Source organism: Monodon monoceros, unplaced genomic scaffold (genome assembly GCF_005190385.1).
Source record: "Monodon monoceros isolate NGI ecotype Baffin Bay Population unplaced genomic scaffold, NGI_Narwhal_1 Super_Scaffold_15, whole genome shotgun sequence".
In the NCBI taxonomy this organism is placed as follows: Eukaryota; Metazoa; Chordata; class Mammalia; order Artiodactyla; family Monodontidae; genus Monodon; species Monodon monoceros.
Window position 1 is genome coordinate 56187607 of NW_021703771.1, and position 24969 is coordinate 56212575.

The 24969-nt window shown below is 35.5% G+C and overlaps 1 protein-coding gene across 1 annotated transcript in view; it reads left to right on the plus strand.

Annotated features, from left to right (window-relative positions):
- The window catches only part of LAMA2 (laminin subunit alpha 2), a 448946-nt gene that overhangs the window by 379815 nt on the left and 44162 nt on the right, over nt 1-24969 (plus strand). The window contains exons 45-52 of the mRNA XM_029224020.1: nt 4439-4582; nt 5585-5718; nt 7561-7720; nt 10696-10820; nt 15106-15268; nt 15947-16091; nt 22398-22536; nt 24614-24625. Coding sequence (XP_029079853.1) covers nt 4439-4582; nt 5585-5718; nt 7561-7720; nt 10696-10820; nt 15106-15268; nt 15947-16091; nt 22398-22536; nt 24614-24625 — 1022 coding nt within the window. The remainder of the gene's footprint in view (nt 1-4438; nt 4583-5584; nt 5719-7560; nt 7721-10695; nt 10821-15105; nt 15269-15946; nt 16092-22397; nt 22537-24613; nt 24626-24969) is intronic.

Consider the following 24969-nt stretch of genomic DNA (forward strand, 5'->3'; position numbering starts at 1 on the left):
TGGATTTTTATTTAAGATTTAACCAATGCAGAGAAAGCATCTCCCGTGCACAAGGTTACATGCTGTGGGGCATGTTCTTCCACTCGAACAGTTTACAACGCCATGGAAGAAATAAGATATGTACACAAATAACTCTAAGGTAATACAGAATATTGTGCTACATTCCATGAGCGCTAGGAAGTGCTATTAAGTTTCTGAAAGGAAAGATCATCTCTAGTCAGGGCGGGAAGATTTCCTGAAAGGAAGGATGAGCCAGGCTCTGAAATGGGATAGTGCTGGACATGGGATGAGAAGGTGAAGAAGGAGAACATTCTGAGGAGAGGGAATGACTTCAGCCAAGGCAGTGAGAAAAGGAGGTTTCAGGGTCATTTCATGACAGAACAGTCTAATTCGCCAAGACTATTGTTAGAGTGAACATTAAACTAGAAAATTCAACGGAGGCCAGGTGTTCTCAGGTAAGTTGAATGGTAAGTTAAACAGTTTCTTTTAGCCACAATTGTACCTGAGATAAACCTCATTGGTGAGGAGAAGCTGAAAGTTCTTGAACATGAAATGCAATATAATCAGAACGGTGATTTTTGAATATGAATCCAGAAGTAGTCTGTGGGATAGATGAGAGAAACTAGAAAGAAGGAAGCAAATTTAATAAGAGACCCAACTGTAGCAGTGGCAGTGGTAAGAGAAAGAAAGAGATTGATGTATCCCTCCTGTATTTTGCCATGTTAAGTTTGAAGAAGCAGTAATAGTAACCGTTCTGTTGTGAATCCCACACTTAGCCACATTTTCTGACTTAGTTACCAAGCAGGGAAATCTGTACATTTTCATTATTTCTTCATTGTAAAGAAATCCAAATATATGCCTATATATTCATCAGTTATAAATGCTTCCTCTTCCCACCCCCACCCCCCTGGAAAGAAAGATAAAATTCTGGCATGTAAATATATAAAACCTGTCTCAAAATACAAAATGAAAGAAAGGTATAAAAGTCATGCTTGAAAAAACAATCATTGCCTGTGCCTTTTAAGGAAATTTGTAACTACCTTTAGAAATGGAAGTTACAACAAAGTTCTTTGTTTTTTGTAAGATGTTATAAATTTGTAAGCAGCCAACGTTTTTTTCAAATGGGTTTTGTACTAACTGAAGATTACATTTTCCCGGTTTTAGAAATATATTTGTAATCTGGCATGAGTGTCTGGATGTGGCCCTAACACATATTCAATATGACCAAGAAATTAAAGACATTTATTTTAAAGTAGATTGCCCCTTGTTTGTTGACTCTGAAATTGAGTGGCTGATACTCTTTTTAAATGAATGACCTAGTTAACCGGATGAAAAAATGCAGTGAAAATTCAATAGATATAATAATGAGATCCTCAATAATGTTTGAGTTCATGATGACGAATTGGTAAATAATGTTGTATGAGAAATGCCTCAGAGAGACCTACTTCTTAATGATTTTTGTTTAGAGGTCTTACTAAGGGTTCACATTAGAAATAACAATAATTAGTGGCGGGGGTGGTGGTGTGATGAATTGGGAGATTGGGATTGACATATATACACTAATATGTATATAATGGATAACTAATAAGAGCCTGCTGTATAAAAAAGTAAAATAAAATTCAAAAATTCACACACAAAAAAGAAATAACAATAATTGATAGCAACAAATATCTTAAGAGGATGTTTGTATTTCAGAAATCTCTCCCCTCTTACGAGAGGATTGTATGTCAGAGGTTTCTTCTAGAGAAATTTATAATTATTGTCCTTTGATTTACTTGTCTTAAGGTATATAAAACAACATAATTGGAAAACAAAACACAAGGTATTTAAACAGAGAGATTAGTAGCTATTGACTGGTTACAGATAGTTTGGGCCGCCTGAATATCTCAGATACTGAGGATATATTCAAAACTGTAAGCCAGAGAACAGAAAATCCAGAGTGTTTTTACAAAAATGTGTTAAGAGTTGAGCAATAGGTTACTTTACAAGATTAATTCCTGGCGTATTGGGTATAACAATGCCATGTTGTTCAGAGATCCATATATTTTTGATATGTAAAGTATGCCATAAGGCAGAGTAATTTTAACTCCTAGAGATGTTAAACACCCTTAGTTCTAAAATGGCTACTCAGACTTTCAGTCCTCCAGTGGAGTCTCATCAGTTGAATTAGGCTTCAGTACTGGTGCTCTGTCTACAACGCTTTGAGAACCCCGCTTTCAACACTCCAGTCATGGAATCCCCTACCATTTTTACCAGGTATACCCAAGCAAGGGCAGAAACATCCTGATCAGTCATGCATCCCACCCATATTCAGTCACTTCTTCTCTAAACAGTAACCGAGGAGTATTACTACATTGTGTTCTTTATAACACATACGAGTTATTTGTAATAACAAAAGAAATAACCAAAATAACATATGATGGCTACTTTAATCACAAATAACAAAAATGAGTTATACCTTTCCCGGTTCTGTTTCTCTGCAAGTCATTTTTTATTTCTCCTGTTAAAAATAAATAAATAAATTTTATTAAGGCAGTTTGATCATTTTTAAAATCTCTAACAAATTGTTCAGTGTGACATTTTAACCATTATCAGTTCTATTTTGAGATTATTCCTTCTAATAAAATTCATTAAGACTAGGGGAAAAAAATCCTTGATAAAAATCTGTTGTCAAGCCTTCTGGACTTGATCTGTGTTCTTTTGCAAGTCATTTTGATTCATCTACTCTTAGCATTTTATGTAGAAGGGAAATCCTATCTTATCTTTGTGGAACAAAGAGCTACCTTCTTAACTGAAAAGCACACAGGCAGGAAGACTAACTCTCCAGGACAGAGAGCAAACACTCTGGTGACCAGTACTGTGTTCCTCAGTTGGCAGTCTGGGTCCCACCCTTAGACGGAAGGAAAGGACAGGGAGAGCAGTCTAAGCAGCAGTCGTCCTAGATTATTCCAGCCCCAGCCCCACACAGAACTCCATTAGGGTGAGCCCCTGTTTCTTTCCAGCACACTGTTTTCTTTGCTTGGAAATGCAATTTGGATAGCAGATTAGGCGAGGAAACAGTACAAGTATATGACTTACACAGGATCCGCAGGAGATTCAACAGATCTGCTATATCCCCGGGAGTTCTCAAACATAGATGAATTTACATATTTGTCAGAACCAAAAATCTCTCCTTAGCTTTCTCTTTTGAATCCAACCAATTTTGAATCCAGCACGTCCTCTGTGTAGTCTGTACCACCCTTGGAGAGGGGTGCTGGTGCTGCCTAACACCTACTCTCTCATTAGACTCTTCAAGACACCTCCTTGTCTCACCATAAGATGGAGATGGGTTTGGTGTCCTAGGCTATCTTGTTTGGAGTTTGCACAGCCCTTTTATGGAGGTAACAATAATAGCCGTTGGCTTTCTCCAAAGTGTGCAAAGTGCTATAAGTGATGAGAAAATGGAAATTCACCCCTAGTGAGGGCCAAGAGGCTTCCTGAAGCCTGAAGCCAGGAATTTGAATCAGTGACAGAAGTTTTGTATGTGTCTCCGCCTCCTGCTTTGAACACTATCACTAACAAAGTAACAGAATCTCTCTGAGTCCAAACAACAACGTTGCTGTCCTGAAAGTACCTTTTTGATAGTACACATGAACCAAAGAAAATTAAATGGAATAATCAACTAGTGTTATTTGTGATTGAAGAAAGGCTCCCTAAATGTAAGTACAAATTGGTACAAACAGTGTCAGCTCTAGTCACATAGGAATTTCTATCTTAGCAATTTATAGTAATTTTTAAAGTACTAGTCAAAAGAAAAAGGAGCTGTTAAATACATTAGTAATGATAGCCACTGGAAATTGTTTCTGTTCCTTTTCCTGGTGACTTAACAAAAAGGTATAATTTATTCTGAAATGTATGTTCTGAGTAGAATGATTATTCTTCTTATTAGAACATCTGGAACAAAATCTAGTCGGCCTCTTTCAACTGTAAGAACATGGCAGGGTAGGTAATCTCCTCTCAAAAACTAAAAGAAAAATGGTTTCCTACTTTAAGTGATACCAAAATCACTGAAATTTGAATTGTAAAATTTCATTAAACAACCTGAATGAAGATCTATACCATTAGCTTCATATAAAATCACCTCTTGAGAATGTTCCCCTATTCATAAAGGAGTAAGTTATGAAGGCAAGAATTTGTTAGTTGCCTGCTTCAAAAAGTAGTGGCGTGCTAACAAGCCATGAGACTGTGAACAGCTCATTGTCAAAATACTGGTGGAAGGGTGCTCTTCTGTGCCCTCATTAATGAGTATAATGGGGTCTGCATATGGGCATTTAATGATACCATTTGCTGATGGAAAAATAACTTCAAAGAAGAGATGATGATGGCTTTGTGATTGGGAGCTACTTCAAACTTTCTGAGAGATTTAGTCTTGGTTCTTTGTACCTCGTTTTTCTTAAAGATCAAAGTATCTGTGTCTTCGGGAGGTGACTGCATTCGAACATACAAGCCAGAAATCAAGAAAGGAAGCTACAATAATATCATTGTCAACGTAAAGACAGCTGTCGCGGACAACCTCCTTTTTTATCTTGGAAGTGCCAAATTTGTAAGTCTAACATTCAGCCTTTCTTTGGCCTACTGTGTATGTGTATAGTCAGAGGTTAATCCTGGTAGTGTGGGACATGTATAGAGTCTAATATAATGGTCCCAAAATTGAATAAGGTAGCCTTTCAGATTCGAAAACCTCAGAATCTTACCTCACCAAGTTCTGAAGTGTCAAATTAAGTTAGAAGGCAAATAAAATGAAAACTTTTTACAGTGTTTAGGCATATCTGCTTTCATTTGTGAGTATACCAGCATTTATTTTTGAATTATTTTTTCAGATCCAGCTATTTAAGAAGAAAGATTAATAGGAATGAGGCTTTTTAAACATTTTTCTCTAAGAAATTACAATGAACTTTCATGTGAAATGAAACTGAAAATTGTGTACTATTTCTTACCAATGAAAACTCTTCTGATTCATGTTGAATTAATGACTCAAACTGAAATAACAGAAATTGTATCTAAAAGAGCTCACCTCAAACTTCTAATTCCTTTCATTTGACCCATTTGACTTTATACACATGGAGACCTTCCAAAATGAATAAGACTTTTCAACAGACCACTTATCACATAAATCAATACTTGGAAATCAGTGAGAAATTTTGGATCACCTTGGGTGAAAAAGCATACCTGGCCCCTCAAAAACGTCAGTGCCCATGGTGAAAACAATGAATTCTGAACCCAAATATTTGCGTTTATCTCTACCACAAGTATCAGTGTAAGAAAAGACATTTGTCTCAATGTTAGACCTAATTAGAATTGGTTGAATTAACACATTTGCCTCAGCACTATGAACATGTGTATGGACATTGTATTATAAAGATACAATAATAAAGTATTATTTAATCATAGAAATAATAGATCATATTATTTGGGAATCTTTATTGTGAGGCTTCTAATTATTTCATATATCTGAAAATGGCACCTGTTGAAAAGACTCGGCTGGCTTCCTCTTTCAGGGTGCCTTATATCTGATATCTATTGTTTTTGTGTTTCTCTGCACTAGATTGACTTTCTGGCTATAGAAATGCGTAAAGGCAAAGTAAGCTTCCTCTGGGATGTTGGATCCGGAGTTGGACGTGTCGAGTATCCAGATTTGACTATTGATGACTCATATTGGTACCGTATTGAGGCATCAAGGTAACTAACTCAATAGAGATTAAGATCATTGACAGAATTTTGAAGTAGTTTCCTAGTTTATAAGAAAATTTTTATTTCTGTTTCAAGAAGGTAGCTATGTAGGTACGCACACACATGTATACGAATGTTATATATTATATACATGTATAAGTGTGTGTGAATGGTACCTTTGTAGAACGTGTTAGGAATTGACAGATCTTCAAGGTATTGAACAGAATGACCAGTCCTTTTTGGCCTCCTCATCTGGTTGTCCTGTAGAAACTTTGAGGTTAAGTTGTTTTCTGTTGCCCTTATTCAGTACAATCCAGAGCATAAGAGGTGCCGTTGGTATCTGTCTTTGGTGCAAAGCGCCTCTTCTAGTCTACACAGCAGTCTTGGCTACAGGCGGGTGCAGTATCTAAATGCTGGCATGAATATAAAATATGTCAGGTCCACACTACTTGTGGGAAGGAATAGGAAATTGATTAATTCTATCCTTGATGCTTTAATTTAATTAACTTCTAACAGTGTACAGATTACTTGTAGAATCCATTCTTGTCCTAAATACTTCCTCTTCATTTTCTCCTCTTCTTTTTCTAATTCCCAACTACCTACTAAACACAAAGCAGCTAACAGTCAAGAGGTTTTGTTAAAGGCCAAGGGAAGTTGATCAGAGATGGGTAAAGAAGACTTGAAGATCTGGTGATTGTTGAATCTAGGTGATAGATACATAGAGTTTCATTCTATGTGTGTATATGTTTAATTTTTTCACAATTAAAAGTTTAAAAGAAACTTAATGAAAAGAAATATCTTCAATTCCTTTTTAATATCTTAAATAAAAGCATGTGTGTGTGTGTGAGGGAGAGGAGAGAGCAACAGATAAAATGCTTACATGTGTGATGGTGGGGGAGGGATTAAGTACTTTATTGGGCTTAAGAATACTTATATTTGCAAAGTACAGTTCTATTAGAAAAGATGTATTCTCTTAAAGAAGAACCTTATTTATAAATTCATTCTATTGTTTCTACATATTTCAGTTAATACTGTACCCTCAAAGATAAAAAGATTACCAAAATGAGACAGTAGGGAGAGAAATATGACAAAGTTTTGTTATGACTGCTTGTCTCCGGAGAAAGATCAGATTTTCATGTTTAATAACTCATGGGAACCAATCATTTAAAAAAAGAAAATGAAATACAATAATAATAGCTTCCAAAAGTCTATTAATTGAATCTAAATGTGAAGTTCTTCTGTACAATTTGTATACACAACTCTGTAGCCTGGATTTTATAGTGTACACATTAAGGTGGTGTGCCAAACAATAAATGATGCATGATTCCAGGAAGACTACTTCAGCAAATTTGGATCCAAGATAATCAGGGATTTTAGGAGAAATTATGCAGCTTATAATGCAGAAGGGTGGCTTATTTGGGGTTCACTTGCTGAATTAAATTAAACTGAGTGAAGTAATATAAACTTGTTTAAACAGTCCATGTAGGTAAATAGCATATTGTTTTGTAAAGCAAGAGGAAAAAGACTTTCCATTTAACCAACAGCAATTCCATCAGCTAATTGTTGCTGTGTCATTTCCTATCTATCACTGGACACATTCAGAATCAGGGTAGATTGCTCAGAGGTCCTGGTTGAATCTGATGGTAAACGTATAGCACAGAGCAGATTCTGGGTTTTGATTTTCAGCTTAATGAATCTGGAATGTTTGAAGCTAAACACCCAGCTCTCTCTTAAATATTCCAAAACAAATCTCTACATTTTATATCTTTTAAATCTGAAGTGACCAGAAATGTGATACCTACTTCATTTTCTGTATTTTCTTTCATTTCATTTCAACACGTACCCTGGAAGAACTGGGAGAAACGGAACAATTTCCGTGAGAGCTCTGGATGGACCCAAAGCCAGCATTATGCCCAGTACATACCATTCAGCGTCACCTCCAGGGTACACTATTCTAGATGTGGACGCAAACGCAATGCTGTTTGTTGGTGGCTTGACTGGGAAATTGAAGGTAATGTGTTGTTCTTCCCCATTCTGTTTATTTAATCTCTGCAGACAATTCCTGGCATGATGACTTTGGGCAAAGACATGATAAAGCACTGCAAAAACTTGACCACTTTTTACTTAATTTGTTTTTATGAAAACATGAATATATTTTGAGTAAGAATTTTCTTCCTTGAATATCCAATCTGGAAGCAAAGTCTTTTTAAACCTATGTGTATTTACTTAAACAGTTGTTGTTTTGCCCTCATCTGTGGCATCAAGTTTTTGATATTTTAGTTGCCTCAAGAGCAAAGTGTTTTCTAAAGATACCTCATTTTCTGAATCAATTTATGATTTATTGATATAAAGTGCTATAAAGTTCAAACTCACATCTAATTAAAAGATTTATGAATACCTTGGGAAATATCACAGGAGCCATAAGCCTTCAGATCATGATCCGATTTTTAAAGTTTTCAAGTTGCTCTTCTCATTCTTATCGAGTAATGCACTTAATATTCATAATTGCTTTGTGACAGGTCCTTATGCATTTCAGATTGCAAAGTGCCTGCATTTTAAAGAAGCTCGTGTTGATTAAATGGAGTTAGGTGTGGGAAAACGACCTGTGGGTGAGATGTAAGAGCACAAGCAAGTACAATGCGTAATCCTGGGTCTGGCAGAATCATCCTGGGATGAGATTAGTCAGAAAATGTGAAAAGCCAGGGTGACCCCAAATTCATGAGAACTTAACCTTCATATAGAGTGAGGTTGTTTTATTTGCTTTGTGTATGAGATGTGACTCTAAAGTATTGGAATGGATTCCACAGCTACACACTAAAATCATCCTCATTTCTTAGAGCTGCATATAAATATATATGGTACATCGTAATATATAGTCATACTGCCAACTTTCTTTCCTCCTCAGAAAGATAAATATAGGGATAGCACCAAGTAATACAAAAACAACATGAATTTTGAAATTAAATCCAGGTTGAATTCCCTGCTCTATCACTTACTAAAATATGACCTTAGGCAAGTCACTTAACCTCTTGGGCTTCAGTTTCCTTAACTAGAAAGGGAGATAAAAGTATCTACCTTGCTTGCATATTGTAGGATACAATAATAAACTTCTATAACATTTATATAACCCTTACTATTTGCTAAGTAATGTTCTAAGTAATTTACATGAATTAACAGTTTTCATAACAACCCCAAAATGTAGATAATATCCTCCTCATTTTATAGTTAAGGACCCTAAGTAAGAGAGAAGTTAAATGATTCACCGAAGATCACATAGCCATCAGTGGTGGAACTGGGACTTGAACACTCGTTACCAGGCACAAGAATCTCTACTGTTAATCACCACCCTTTACTACCTCAATGAATAGCGAGATTACATGCCTAAGATATGGTAGTCACACCTTAAATTGCACCTTAAATAATTCTTCTTATTATTCAGATGTCACTAGACATAAAGAAACTTATTTATGCCAGTCTGAGGGGGAAAAAAAACACAAGCAAATGAAATCTACAGAAAATCTTCATCATTTTGGCCTAGAGTTTCAAGGCTTCTGCCATACCAGAATATAAACCAAAAAACTGAAAACAAGTAATTAAATCAACATGCTAGTGAAAATTCAAAGGAGCAGGAAAATATCCCAAGTATAGTTTTTATGATGCAAAAAGGAAAAGCAAAAAGCAAGTACAATTCACAAGTAGGATAATCAACCTCTGGAAAATTAAGAGAAGCTTCCACAGATGACAGAGAATTCCAAGGACTGTTCCTGACTTGTATTTGTCAGTGTCTGACAACATTCCTTCTCCATGGCAGTGCCCCACTTGATCATAATGGTAGGAAGATATATGTGTTGATGAATTTAACCTAAAATTATAACTATAAATGTTTAACTACTCAGTGACTATCTTCTATTTTTTCTAAAATCCAAACATATCAATTCACTTTTTCCTTCCAGGTTATTCAGATAAATGTGGATTCGCCTTGGCAAAGTGCTTCTAAAGTTGTAGAATTGTAATATATTGACGCTAAAAGGAATAGTTGTTCAAATTACAGCAAGGTTCTCTAAAGTGGATCGGATCATTCCCCTCCTTCTTGACTGCTAAATACCCAGAACTGACATGTACACACTGCTATATTTAAAATAGATAACCAACAAGGACCTACTATGTAGCACAGGGAATGCTGCTCAATATTCTGTAATAACCTAAATGGGAAAAAATTTGAAAAGGGATAAATGTATATGTATAACTGAATCACTTTGCCGTACGCCTGAAACTAACACAACATTGTTAATCAACTATGCTCCAATATAAAATAAAAATGTATAAAAGACCTTTCCCTGTGAGAATGACACCAGAGTTGTCATTCAACAAATATTTATTGTGCCCCTATTCGATGTCGGGCTCTGTGCTGTGTATGCCTGCAAACAACAACAACAGGGACCCTTCTCTTATAAATTTACTCTGTCCCTTCATTCTCCTGCCCTAGAAACCTACTTGGGTGTAAAAGGAAATGAAAAATTGGGGACAGCAGTATCATAGGGTAATCAATATGCAAGCTTTTTTCGCCTTTATGTAGTCAGTATGTACCCTTTCTCGTAAATCTCCTTAGTGGATAGAAACACTTACTTTTATTAAACACCTTCTCTGTGCCAGGCACTGAATGTGGTACCATAAATAAATTCTCTTAGTTAATTCTCCTAATAATCTCATGTTACAGACCAATAAAAAAAATAGAATCTCAGAATAAGCAGTTTACCTAAGGTCGGAAGCTTGGAGTGTTTATTTACTGATGGTGATAAACTGGTAAAGCACAGAATAACCAGGATCCATGAGGATATTATATGGTTAAAAGATGGATACGTACACAACCAAGACTTTCACAAAGAGTAGATAATAACTACTCCAGATTCTGCTGCTCATATAATAACTCTCATGGGTACTCTTAATTTTTTTGTGAAATTCTAACAAATATGTTTCTCTCTTCAGAAGGCTGATGCTGTACGTGTGGTTACATTCACTGGCTGTATGGGAGAAGCATACTTTGACAGCAAACCTATAGGGTTGTGGAATTTCCGAGAAATAGAAGGTGACTGCAAAGGATGTACCGTCAGGTTAGTGGAGAGGAGGACTCTTCCAAGGTCTATCAGGCTTGTGGATCACAAAAGCTTTAATTTTATTGTGCAGTGTTCTGTTATCATGTAGATGATATACAACAAGTTTGAAGTGATTGTGTTCAGAGGTGGATTTACCAGGAAGCTAAGAAACTTTAAGTCCCCTCCCTCACTTGTGCAGGTACTTTCCAAGGACTTGGGAAGTATCCTAGTACTTTGACATGGTCATGTGTTTTTGTAAAATTTGCAAAGGTAAGACATTTTAGCCTCAATCAGTTAAGACTACTATCTCCTTCCACTCCAGCTTACCTTCATGTTCAGGAGGTGTTGCGTGTCTGTGGCTATTCTGTAGTCATCATTTATTTTTACTTAAGGAAAGGTCTCCCTAAACTGATTAAGCTTCAGGCCTCTCAGAGCCTGGATTCACTCTGCTTGTGTTTACAACAAAATATAGAACGATACTGCAGGTTTTATCTCCTACAGGATTTTTCAGATGACACATAGCATCATGTATGTGCTTTTCAAGTGGAAACCCATGGGACTTGAAGATTCTGCTTAAGAAGCAGGGGTCAAGATAAACCAGGAGAAAGTTTCATAATAAACATCACTAATTATAAGATAGAGGTTAGAATGTTGGAATTCAAAAATATTTAAAAACCATATAAAGCATATATAAATATTCTTATATAAACCTGAATAGAGGATGTAAAACAATTAAGAAGAAATAGAGGATTTCTCTGCATAAAAAACTTAAAGCCCACTGATCATCTGAGCCTACAACAATTTTAATTATACTTAGTTAAAGCTATAAAATTTAAATTAAATACCTGGAAGCTTAATATATATACATAGTAACTCTAACATCATTAGGTGCTAAGGAGTTTATATTTTTTATTTCCAGTATAAAGGGAACATGTACATTGTTAGGACCTAAATTCTCCATTAATGTAGCAGAGTATACTTCACATTTTCTTCTCAACATCTCTAGAGTTTTATAGAAGAAAGTAGCCCAAAAATATTCCCTCTCCAAAAGTTTTAACTTTCATCTTTCTACTTTTTTTTTGTCATCATGGACTTTTCCGTATGGCATTGAGGACAGTTTGAAAGCCTGATCCATTCATAGTTTAAAGTGGTTTCGTTAATAATCTTCAATAAAATCTAATATAGAATGTTGTCTGTAAAATTATTTCAATACAAGGACAATGAGCTCTACATTAATATTCTGGTACTCACAAATCAACACCAACTTTTCCGTAAACATTTCTTTGGTAAATTTCTAAGTAGGATTTTCCAAAGCTTATTATCAAACAAACGTCTAAAGTATTTAAATGTCCTTTCAGCAGTGCATATTATGTGTTAAGACTGTAGCATCACTAATTATCAATTCTGCAAAGAGCTTAGGCCTTCATTATATAAAGTATTATATGAATTAATATAATTATAATAGGCTAAAGTTCTACATTTACTGAAATAACTCCTTATTTAAAAAATTCCTAATATACCTTTTTGAATTATACTAATATTTTGATCAAGAATGTTACTGTTTTTGTGAGTGCTCTGATTACAAAGGCACATAAGTTTTGAGTGGCTTGCCCTAGCCCTATTTTTCCATAAGCCTTGGTAATTTTAGGAAAAATATTTTAGAACTCCTGGTGTTTGTTTTCTTTTCAGGAGAATATATAACACATTTTAACATAAAATTAATGGTTGCACTTTTAGAGCAGAAATGGTAAAATGGGGCAGATGAAATAGAACAAGGCTACAAGACATAGACTAGGAACATTTTTGTAGAAGATCTTGGAATGTGAGTTTTAGAAATTTGCACTTATTCAGTAGTCAGTAGAAAGGATATAATTTTTGTAATGTTTTAGAAAGGAATATCTGTCAGGGCTATAAAAAAAGTGTATCTTATTTTTCTTAAAAAATAGGGAAAAAATTGCTACTAGTAAAATGTATTTAGCTGAACACTGAAACAATGATGAAATATTAATATACTAAACTTCAATATTCATCTAGTTCTATGGTTAACAAGCTTTACATGGAAGAGCATGGCTGTTCCAAATAGCATAATTAATCTTTACTAACTTGACCAGAAATCCAGGTTCAAAAGAGAAACAAAAGGCAAGTTAAGAAGCTTAGCATTTATTAATTAGAAAAGAATTGTCACTCTTCCTGGTAAATGTATTGAAAATGAATAGGAAAACTCTAGCATAATGTTAGATGTTGAAATATTGAGTCTATACCTGGAAAGATTCATTTTTCCCCCACCTCAAAGTCAACAATTTGAAGCCAGATTTACCGGTTTTAGCTAATGAATTAAATGAAGTAGGCTGATTTTCATCTATATGTTTTGCTATTCTTGTACAAAACTCTTGCTCGAAGATTTGCCTGCTGCTTGAGTAGAAGCTCTAATAGGGTTGGAGTAGATCTAACCCTTTCGTCTCAGAGTGGAGACACTGAAACCTGAGGTGTTAAAGTGACTTCTGAAATTCCACGTCAGACTCCAGGGTACCTGCCATCTACTCTGCTATTTTTTCGATTGTGTGTTGAGGAAATTAATAGATTAAGGGCATGAGAACACCAGGATACAAATATCCCAGGGTTTCCGTACAAGGAAAATAAAATGTGATATATATATTTTTTATTCCAGTGCCTCTCCTGACATTATATATGAAGTTTTGTGTGTTTTTCTCTTCAATTTGTGAGTAACAATGCACTGGGCCAAAGCACTTGGGAAAGTGTCAGTGGTGACTCTCGCACCCTATTGTCACTGGTAGCATGGCAGTATATAATGCAAAATCCTAGGATTTGAGAACCTCATGGAACTTCTCCTTAGTAGATGGTACATTACATTTTCTTATCTCAAATGTGGTGCTCTAGATTTTAATGGATTTGTTATAATGATGAAGGAAGGCCAAAATTATTCAGCTGATTTATTCACATAAATTATATTGTTAATAGGCTGATTTAGTCCCTCAACCTTTCAGTGAACATGTTTCATGAATATTGAAAAAGCATCTTTTAAGGGTACATTAGGAAAAAAAAATATATGACATCATCTGATCTTATACCTATTTAGATATATCTTAAATTTACAAAAACCTGACTGTGAAACGCATAGTTAAGACTCTTCCCTTCCTTTTGTCTTCAGAGTTTTATTTCTCCTTTTCCAGAAACAGAGAGAAAGCCAACTTGTCTAAAATGGGTAACAGTTCCTCCTCCTCAAGGCCATTAATGTTTATACCCTATTATTTTTCTCATTAGCCAAGATCGCATGCAAATACTATTCTAACCTCTTGTTATTTTATGAGATTACTATAATATTTCTCATATCTCCTCTCTTCTCAAGTTAATACAACACTCCAATTTCACACGTTCAAATATAAGCTAATACACAGATATTTAAAGTTTAAAAATATCTCCACCATCAAAACTTACTCTGTTAACATCAATTAGATAAGATAGATAGATGGTAACTTTTCATTTGAAAAAAATCTTTTTAAATGTTATATTTACAAGACTTATCTTAGTTATTCATTAATTATTCAACCAATATTGATTGAACATGTATTCTCTGCGAGGCAATTTGCTTTACTAATATCCCTTTCATTCCACAAATATCTACCAGATTCTGCTATTAGCCAAGTACCACACTAGATGCTGAGTTTGTGCCTGGCATGGAGCCTGGCCCATAATCTCTACTTGGTTTCATAGAGCTTACATCCTGGTGAAGAAGACAGATCAACAAACACACATAGTTAGAGGAACCCTTCATTATCTGAATCTAATCTGTCCCAGAAAATCCTACTGCATAGCAAGAGTTCAGAGAATAGAAGCCTATATCCTGGTATGGCTTTTTTTTTCTTACATATTTAAGTTAGTACCTTTCAACCACCTTCACTCTTCAGCCAACCCCTACTCCCTATTATGTTATGTATTTGGGAAATGTAATAATGCATTCTCAGCCCATCCCAAAATCCCACTAGTTCACACCACTAAAATACACTTAAACACTAATATAACTAGCCACCAAGCACTTCAGCAAAAGTAGTTAAAACATCAATGACCTAGTTATTGAACACCTAATGAAGTCAGGTGAGAGATGGTGGTTACTTGGTCTAATGGTGGCAGTAGAGCTGGAGAGAAGGGGAAGGATGGAGGATATATCTGGGATGGTTCCTGCCCTACAACAGCCTACAGTCCAGTCTCAGAAGACAGTGTGATGTATTGAATACTGATGGACCAAGTAGACATCGTCTGATTCATGTGAAATGTCTCTCTTCAGTCCGCAGGTAGAAGATAGTGAGGGGACTATTCAGTTTGATGGAGAAGGCTATGCATTAGTCAGCCGCCCCATTCGTTGGTACCCCAACATCTCTACTGTCATGTTCAAGTTCAGGACATTTTCTTCAAATGCTCTCCTGATGTACCTTGCCACACGAGACCTGGTAAAGATTTGCACAGCTGATCTTTCATGACTGAAAATATGTTTGCTTCTTTTCTGTAAGGTTCCAATGCAGTTATCAGTTTTGTTGAATTATCAGTTATTGTTCAAAGGAGTCTGGGATGGCTGTGTAATACCCAAGAGTGGTGCATAGTGTTTATATATTTCCATCAGTAACTTTAATTACAGATACAATTTAATTTTTATTTATTTTCAGTATAACTCCCATATAATCCTTTAAGAGAAGCACCCAGTAAAGATTCCCCCGGTATGGAAACATGCAGCAGAAAAACTATTCCTTAGTCTTCTTCTAGAGACCTAAGTCAAAAGGTGGTTCTAAATAGCCTCATTATTTTTTCCAGGTCAATATTTCTTAGTAAATTCTTTCAGGAAATGTACTCTTTAGTTTGCTTAATATGTTTTCAAAGGAACCCAATTTTACTCCTGTCATAAAAGGACACATCCTAGTAATTTCGTTGTGACCATTTGCACCATAATATCACACCCACAAACATTCACAAAATAGTAACACCAATTCTGTATCCAAAAATGGATTTCAATTACAGATCAACACAGTCAGTAATTTAGCCATAAAGCCCTATTATAAACTCCACAAAGAAAATGAATACTCATATATTTCTCTGTGTATCTAATCACTTGTGTGTTTATACTCTATTAATAGAAAGATTTCATGAGTGTAGAGCTCACTGATGGACACATAAAAGTCAGCTATGATCTGGGTTCAGGAATGGCTTCCGTTGTCAGCAATCAAAACCATAATGATGGGAAATGGAAATCATTCACCTTGTCAAGAACTCAAAAACAAGGTGAGTTTCTATAGTAATAATGCACTCAGAGCCTTAATCATGCTATCCAAAGCTCCCACGTACCTAATCATGAGGAAGACCCTGTCTGTTATTTTAGGTACTCACAAATTCTGTGAAAAATTGATACAGTCATTTCTTTGGCTTAGCTTATAGGTGGTTTGGGTTAGACATGACTGATTGAAGAGCCAAATGGTTCTCTGTCATTTTCTTTTGAAACTGAGAGTTTAATTTGAAAGCATAAAACTGTCTTACAACTTGTAAAATTATATCCTGTAGTAGATTTGAAAATCTTGTGTGCTTTCCTTTTCTTCCCGTTTTGCCAAGATGTTTCCTTTAGAGTGGCCCACAGGTAGAATTTGTAGAGGTGATAGAGCACAGCTACCAGTTCTTTATTTTTTGAAAATGCCAAAAATTTGTATGTGTGCAAGTTAATAATAATAATGTAACATTTTTATGATTCCAGGACATTTTCAAAACACTTTCACAAACATTATTTCATTTGCTCATGGAGCAGGTATTTTGTTCTGGTTTACAGAAAGGAAAGTGTAGACTCCAACTTATATGTGGTCCCAGACATATATACATAAGATCTCACAACCAAGACAGAAATCCAAGCCTATTAGGTCTTTGCGGACTGCTATTTTTATCTTAGTATAATTCCGCTAATTCTATGTACTATGACATTACCAATATCTGCAAATGAAACTTAGATTCTTCTGTTTATATAATTAGACTTAATTCATTTTGAACATGCCAGTGTGACATTTCATGAAAATTTAGGTGTAACTTTGCACCATCTTTCATTCCGGCACTTAACAAATATCTGCCAAGAGCCAAGTAAATACTCTGCAAGAACTAAGTGAAGTCTATAAGCCCTTGTCTTTATGGAACTTGCAGTCTAATGGGGGAGATGGACAAGTCGGTCAACAGTTAGAGAGTAGAAATCTAATTGCCATGTAGAGATCTGCATAGCAGGCTAGGAATCTCAGAAGAGAGAAACGTCAAAGTCAAACCCAGAGGTCAGCCCCCAAGGGAGCGCCCTGAGGCATGAGCAGGGGCTGAGGAGTACTCTGGGTGAAAAGCACCTTTGGACAATTCAGAGAGGTGAACATTGTATGAAAGCCTCAAGGGCTCAGTGAGCATAATACATCATCATACATCTTGTTCCAACTGCTTTTCCTTGGAACAGGAAACCCTGGAGAAACTCCTCAGTTTGGACAAAAACTGGTTTTGCCCTCATAAAATAAATTGGAATACTGTTGTCTGTATACATTGTTCCCGAGTAAGTTACATTTGTGTGTTAGAGGCTCGGTACAGTAGTTAAGAAGAATGTTTAACTTTGTTTGATCCAACACTTCCCAAACTTCTTTGACCACCAGAATCCTTCCATGCCATAGTAGCATTTGGCTGAACACACTTTGGGAAATGCTTTAGAAACTACAAGTCAATCCATAGGCTAACAGGATGAATGTTGGCAGAAAATTATCAGATGAAGCTGGAGAGAATACAGAGTCAGTTTATAAAGGGCCTTATGAGCTAAACTAATGAGTTTCAACTCTTCCTGAAATCAATAGGGAACTACTAAGAGTTTTAATCAAGAATGTGACACCATCAGATTTGTGTTTTAGTAAAGTTTCTTTAGCAGCAACCTGGAGGGTAGATGGTGACAATTTCAGATGCTCCTGCAGTCTGCAGGAAAACGAGGGGAGGAGCAAGGAGAAGGGAACCATGAGAATGGATAGGAAAGAATGGAGTTGAAAGATATTAAGCATTTTAAAATTGAGGAGCTTTATGATATACTCAATGCAGAGAGTAAGATTTTTTTAAAAAGGAGATCAAAAATGATTCCTTTTTTTTTTTCTTAAAATAACAAAGAATGTGTCAGTGCCATTTACCAAGCTATTGGATACAGGAAGAACGCAGCATAGTTTTTTAGAAAAGATGCTGAGTTCTATTTTGGATGTGCTGTATTAAAGGTACTCTTAGTATCCTTAGCAACCTAGGGAAGCTGTGTAATTGTCAGGCAATTAGTTATGCGTATCTGGGGATTAGCAGAGTTGTGGGGCAGAGATGGATAGCTACAAAGCATCCTCATGTTTTAAATCATTGTACCTTAATAGAGATGAGGAAAACAAAACAGTCATATCTAGAATAAGGTGATCCAAAGCCCTTGAGCAAACAGCAATATTGAAGCAGTATAGAAAAGGAAGAGCCCACAAAGGGAGCTATAAGGAAATAATCAGAGAAAGGAGAAATGAAAAATGGAAATTTTCAGATTAAACTGGAAGCAGGGTGACCAATTAAGTACAATAGTAGTTCAGACAGATGAATGATGGCTTGAAATAAGAGTTGCAGTGGGACTTGACAGTAAGGAATTGCAAAATGAATCCACATGTGATACCACTATACGGTTACTAGAATGTCTAAAATTAAAAAGACTGGACATACCCAGGCCTGGCAAGGATGTCAAGTAAGTGGAATTCTTATACACTGCTGATGAGGATGTAAATTGGAACAGCCACATTGGAAAACAGGTTGGCACTTTCTTCAGAAGTTTAATATAGACCTGTCATATGAAACAACCATTCCACTCCTAAGTATTCACCTAAGATATGTGAAAGCATATATCCATACAGAGACTTGTACCAGAAGGTTCATAGCACCTTTATTTGTGATACTCAAAAAAACAAAAAGTAAATATCCATCAGCAGGTGAATGGATATACAAATTGTTGTACATGCACACAATGGAATAGTATTTAGTGGTTAAAAAAAATGAACGATTAATTTGCATACAAAATGGATTAATAACAAAATAATTTTTCTGAGTAAAAGAAGGCAGACAAAAAAGTACATTTATGTGAAATTATGTAGAAAACACAAACTAACATATGGTCACAGAAAGCCGATAGAGGATATTTGTTGACTGGGTTTTGTAGGGAGGGACTGGAAGGAAGGATGACAAAAGGAAACTTTTGGGGTGATGGATATGTTCATTTCTTGACTGTGATCATTTCATGGATGTATAGAGATCTCAAAACTTGTCAAATTGTACATTTTAAATATGGGCAAATTATACTATGTCAATTTTACTTCGATAAAAGTGTTTTTTTAAAAAAAGGACAGAAGGAGTTCCCTGGTGACCTAGTGGTTAGGATTCTAGGCTTTCACTGCCGTGGCTGGGTTCGATCCCTGGTCGGGGAACTGAGATCTTTCAAGCCGTGCAGCGTGGCCAAAAATAAAATAAAAATTGAAGATTAGAAAAAATAAATTTAAAAAATTTTAAGAGGGACAGCTATTAGAGTTATTTAGGAGATGAAATTAGTAGGGCTGTTGATTGGTAAGATGTGGAATGGTGAGGAGAAAGGATGACTCTAATTTAGGAGGTTGGGTGGGAGTCTTAGTGCCACCAAATAAAGTAAATAATACAGATCTGGGAGGAAAAAGAGAACCATTTTAATTTGGAATATCAACTGGGGAGGTATATAGTGACTCACCTGTTGAATGTGGATTTTTAGGCAAAAATCAGGTCCAGGCATATATATTTCTGAGTTGTCAACATATGGTAAGTAAATATAAACTTGAGCTACCCCGAGAGCTGAAACCTGACAAGTGGCCAAATGAAAGCACATTAGGGAACATCAGCGTTTCAGAAGTGTTCAAAGAAATAGGTCCTGGGGAAGGAGACTGAGAATGACGTTGGAAAGGCAAGAGAAGCTTGGAGAAGTTGGCATTATGGAAGTCAAAGAGGAAAATTCTAGAAGGATGGAAATTTTAACCTCACATACTGCATAGATATGGATTAAGATAAGGATCAAAGGACCCCATTGGGTTTGGTTGTAGGGAGGGCACTGTGGATTTTAGCAAGATCAGAATCCATGGAATAGTGGGATAGGAACTCAAGTAAGGCCATTGCTCCTTTTCAGATACCAGATTAGTTGCTTCATTCTCAGCTAGTTTGTAAAAGCCACTGTCCCTTGAAATTCAAGTACACTCCTTCAGGAGGGATTCCCCACCTTCCCTGAGAGACAGTTAGTGGAACCACAGTCACTAATAGAAGTGCTTCCTATCCCCTCAAGTGCATTGATATGGATGCAAGATTGATCATTTAGATTTTCAGTGGACTAAGAGAGAGAAGAAAAGAATTACCAAAGTAAAAACAATTCCTTTATAACAACTCCTTTATAGCATTGATTATAAAATACTTGTTAAGCCCCTACTCTGTGTCTAGTATTTAATAAAACCCTTATTTCCCTGCTTACCCATAAATGATGTCTGAACTCATCAGCTCTAAAATTTTATGTTAATGGCTATTCTATAAGGGAAAGAAATAGGGCAAGAAATAAAAGCAAGCATTAGCATTCCATAGCAGAACCCACTTCATTGCTATCACTCATAAAGGATAGGGTAGAGTGCTTCCTTTAAATCAGTAAAAGTATGCCATCCTCTGTCTCTCTATCAAAGCTAACACTTGGGCCAGTGAGTTTCAGTTCAATTGTGTTTCTGCTTTTTAATCAGTTTTTCTTAGAATGATTTCTAAAAATGCATATATTCACTCAGGGATAAGAAGGAAAGCTACCTCCAGTCTCTGGCTTGCCTGTGATAGAGAGAGAATCTCATTTTCACAGACACCATTAAAATACATACCAGGTCTGTAGAAAAAAAGGCTATTTTCATGTTCCAGTCAACAGCCCTATATGAAAACTTCTTTGCTGATCTGGATAAGAAAGAATATGTATGAAAAAGTTTTTTATTTCAGCCACCAGTCTGGTCAAAAAGATATGTGTGTATGAAATTAATATGTGCTAGAAAGTAATTAATTTTTTAAATCTTAACTTGCTGAATATTTTTTTAATTGGGAACTTATTTTTGAGGTATTTTTTGTTTGTTTATTTTTACAAAATTCTGCTTTGAGGGTTTGAGGTGTTAATAGGTTTAGGTATTTTATTTTGGACATTTTTTATAAGGCAATTATGTTTGGTTTTATTGAAAATACTTCTTTTGAAATGGAAGGACTACAGATTACAATGGAATTTTCAGGTTTGATAGTTCTTTTATTTTTCAAAGAACACTCTTCTAAAAGATGATGAGTTGAGATAAAATAATAATGTTCCAGGGTCAAACAAATTTGGGAACTACTTCGTGCTCTGTGTCCCTCTTTTGGAGCATCACATTACATATTAGCATGTTGAAAGATATGGGCAGCTATAAAATTAAGACATATGTTTAATTTTGCTTAACCCAGTGATTGTCATATTTATTTGACCCAGGAACATCCAAGAAACTAGTGTTCCAAAGAATAAACATTTAGAAATGCCCTTATAATCCATTGGTTCAAGTGGCCATCTTTAGACCCTTGCTAATCCAGATCTTATATCAGGCAAAGATTTAGAGGCCAAATTTGTCATGTTAATGAACCAATGCCTCAATATGCATCAAGGATCCAAAATATATTTAGCAGTTAAAGGCTGGGCCTGGGCAAATATTATGGTGAGAAAGCACATAATTCAGGAGGAGCCTAGCTTGACTCTTAAGAATGAAGAGGGTAAAATCAATGAGATAAAGTGTTCCCATCTGCTCTCTGAACAAAGCAGTTTAAACAGAGAAGAGCCTCTCTTTTTCCCTTTTTCCTTTCTATTTCTGAATTCTTATCCTCATCATACTGGAAGAACCTTTAGAGACCTGAGAGAAAAGCAATAAGGCATGAAGACTGTACCTCTCTCAAAGCAGGCAGCATCCCCTAACTATAATGTAATTTACAATGGATGTGGATCCCATCATCTTGCAAAACAAACATTCCCATCTCTCCACTTCCATGCACAGCCATCTTATCAACATCACTCTGTGGATGAGCTTAAACCCCAGTACTTCTGTGGATACTGAAATTTACAGAAGGAACCACAAATTCTGTATATTTCTAATTAATAATCTAATTTCTAATTAGATATTTATCTTAGCATTAGTTAATTATATTACCCTATTTTCTAACTACCTATCTATATTATGGAAAACTATGTCAACTGGTTCTCTGCTGTCCATCTACACTTCTTTCTTTTAACTTGATTAGTTTACCTTCACTGGTGTTCAGGCTGTTATTTTCGTGCTTTCTTTGTGGATCCTTTAACAACGTATTTATTGATGTTATTGTCATTTCTGCAATTATTAAATAGCTGTATATAGTATATGTGCTTGAGAAAGTCAATGTTAATTTGAGAATTAAAGTAAATTTATCTTGAAGGAACAGCGATGATATAGATGTGGTTGGTATTGTGCAAATAAAAAGTGAAACTTCCTCTTTCCTTTGCAGCCAACATATCAATTGTGGATATAGATACTAACCAGGAGGAGAACATAGCAACTTCATCTCCTGGAAACAACTTCGGTCTTGACTTGAAAGCAGATGACAAAATATATTTTGGTGGTCTGCCAACACTGAGAAATTTGAGGTAATTTGGTGTATATTTAGAGCTAAGGATTAAGTTTTAATTAAATGGCCACTATGCTCACTAGAGTTCTGAAGTTTAATTACAACAGGAATGTCATAACCTTTAGTTGCAGAAAGGCCTAATCTAAAAATTCATGTTGCATGTTACAATAACACCACCAGGATTTAAAAACTAAAGATTAATTTGATATCTTTGTTGAAGAGATGGATGGGAATTACTGTTTCCCTTACAGTCACCGGATGAAAAGAATTATAAAAGTTATTAAAGGTAGAAACTGGAGTTGAATGTAATTGCCTTTCTCCTTGCACATTCACTGGAGATAATGGTGCACTGACATTGCTTAGTGGTCTGAAAATTAGTCAGTGTTCCAGGACACTGTGAGTATAACCTATTTTATGGCTAAGCACAAGCAATGATAATAGTTTTGGAACTTTCCCATATGCCTGATGCTAAAGTGGTATTAGTTATTCTCGTGCCCATGTCAACATTTTTTAAAATTTCACGTATGTTTTTTAGAGAGCAGATAGGGAGATATATTTAGCTCGTAGTTTAACTAGTTCAAAAAATTAATAGAAGTAACTAAAAAGTGTCAGAAAATATTTCATGTGGTATTTAATTAGTTTCCTTCTTGTTATAAAACAACCTATAAGAAATACAAGTTATAGAGTATTTGGTGCTCAATAAATGTTAATTAAATCTAATTAGAATGGGATGAATTGATGTGGCTAACCCGTAAGAGTTTACTATAAATACAGACCACCATGTTTTTAATTTTTGTTTTGTTTAGTTTGTTACCTTTTGATGGTTGCAAAAGTCCTGTCTAGGTGTTTCTACTCTAAAAAGACGCATTACGATAGGAAGGGTCTCAGAATAACTGAAAAGTACGGTGGTCAATTATTTTCATATTTCTCAAATGAGCAGTGGAAATTCAGTCTCATTTTATGATAGTGAGTATTCAGACAGAGGTTTGCTCCTCTCTGTGTCTAAATCGTAAACCAGGCACCTGTCCAGTTACCAGTCTATCAGGGTATAAGTTGATAAGCTTTAATGGTGCAGATAAACTGGCTCTGCATTCGTCTACGTGATATTGCATTTGTATTAGGATTATAGATTTAAAGTGTCTGGTCAGAAAAATCACTGCAGATTAAATGTATTTGAATAGTGGCATAGTTATTACTCCAAAGTCCATTTATCCATTCAACAGGTGTTTGATGAGCATCTATCAATACTATGTTTCAGGTACTATTTAAATACTAGGGATCCAGCAAATTGTTCAAGGCTAAGATTTACTTTGCAAGATCACTAACTAAATTCTCTAGGAGTGAATTAAATGTACCCAGAATAAGGCTATCCAAAGGTGGCTTCATTTATCCTTGTGATAATGTAGCTTTAATTACCATAAAGTGATTTTTAGGAATTATCTACAAAAGTGTATATGTTAACTTCATTGAGATGGGTTTATGTATTAGTTTGCAGACTACGTACCTGATGAGTCTTTACTGCCAAGATATTTTTACTCTCACAGTACAGCATTTCATAATTATAATATTTCTATGGCATGGCACATTATTTCAAAACAGCCTTTAGACATATATTTGTGACTAGTCAAGGAACCATGCATTCATAGTTAGCTGTAATTTTGCCTACAAACAGGATCTTAATATGATAAAGTACAAAAGATGTAATGAACATGAATTATTTTTATGTATGTTAAGTTCAAATTAAGTTCAAAGAGGCAATAAGCTCTCCTTACAGGCTACTCATGAACACTACAGCATAGCAACACTTGGGCATTTTCCCATTTGTAAGAATGATAAATATGAGTGCTTTAAATTCAATTCCAAAATTAAAATTTTCCAAGAGAATAGTGTGGGAGATGGTCACCGTTGGGCTCTATTTTCACTGTAGTCAAGGGTATATGTCTGTTTTCTTTTCTGTTGGTGTTTTATATTCCTTTCCTTTGTAGATCTCTATGAAATGCTTTCTTTTTTAAAAGATTTATGATTAAGGTTTATTATTTTACTAAATGAAAATGCAATTATAAGTAAATCATTTTTTTCTCTTCCCTTTGACCTAGTATGAAAGCAAGGTAAAATTTAAATTTATGCATGCCTTCTTCAAGTGCATGGGTTGGGTAAATGTGGCTTCTTAGATAAAGCAGTGATGCAGAAGCAGAGTGACACCTATGCAGCTTTATTCACAGTACATTTCACGAACAAGTAGTGCATTCTGAGATAGTTCTCATGCTGCCCTTTGCTTATAAAAATGCTGCTGCTTCCCCACCATCACTGCAATTTGACTTGTTCACCAACCGTGATGACAAAGTGGCTCTGCTTATTTGTTCAACCGCCCACGCACAGCGCCGCCAGGTGCACGCATGCAGCAGCACACGCTAAGGGCAGCTGGCCAGGTTTATGGGCGAAATCTAGCTCC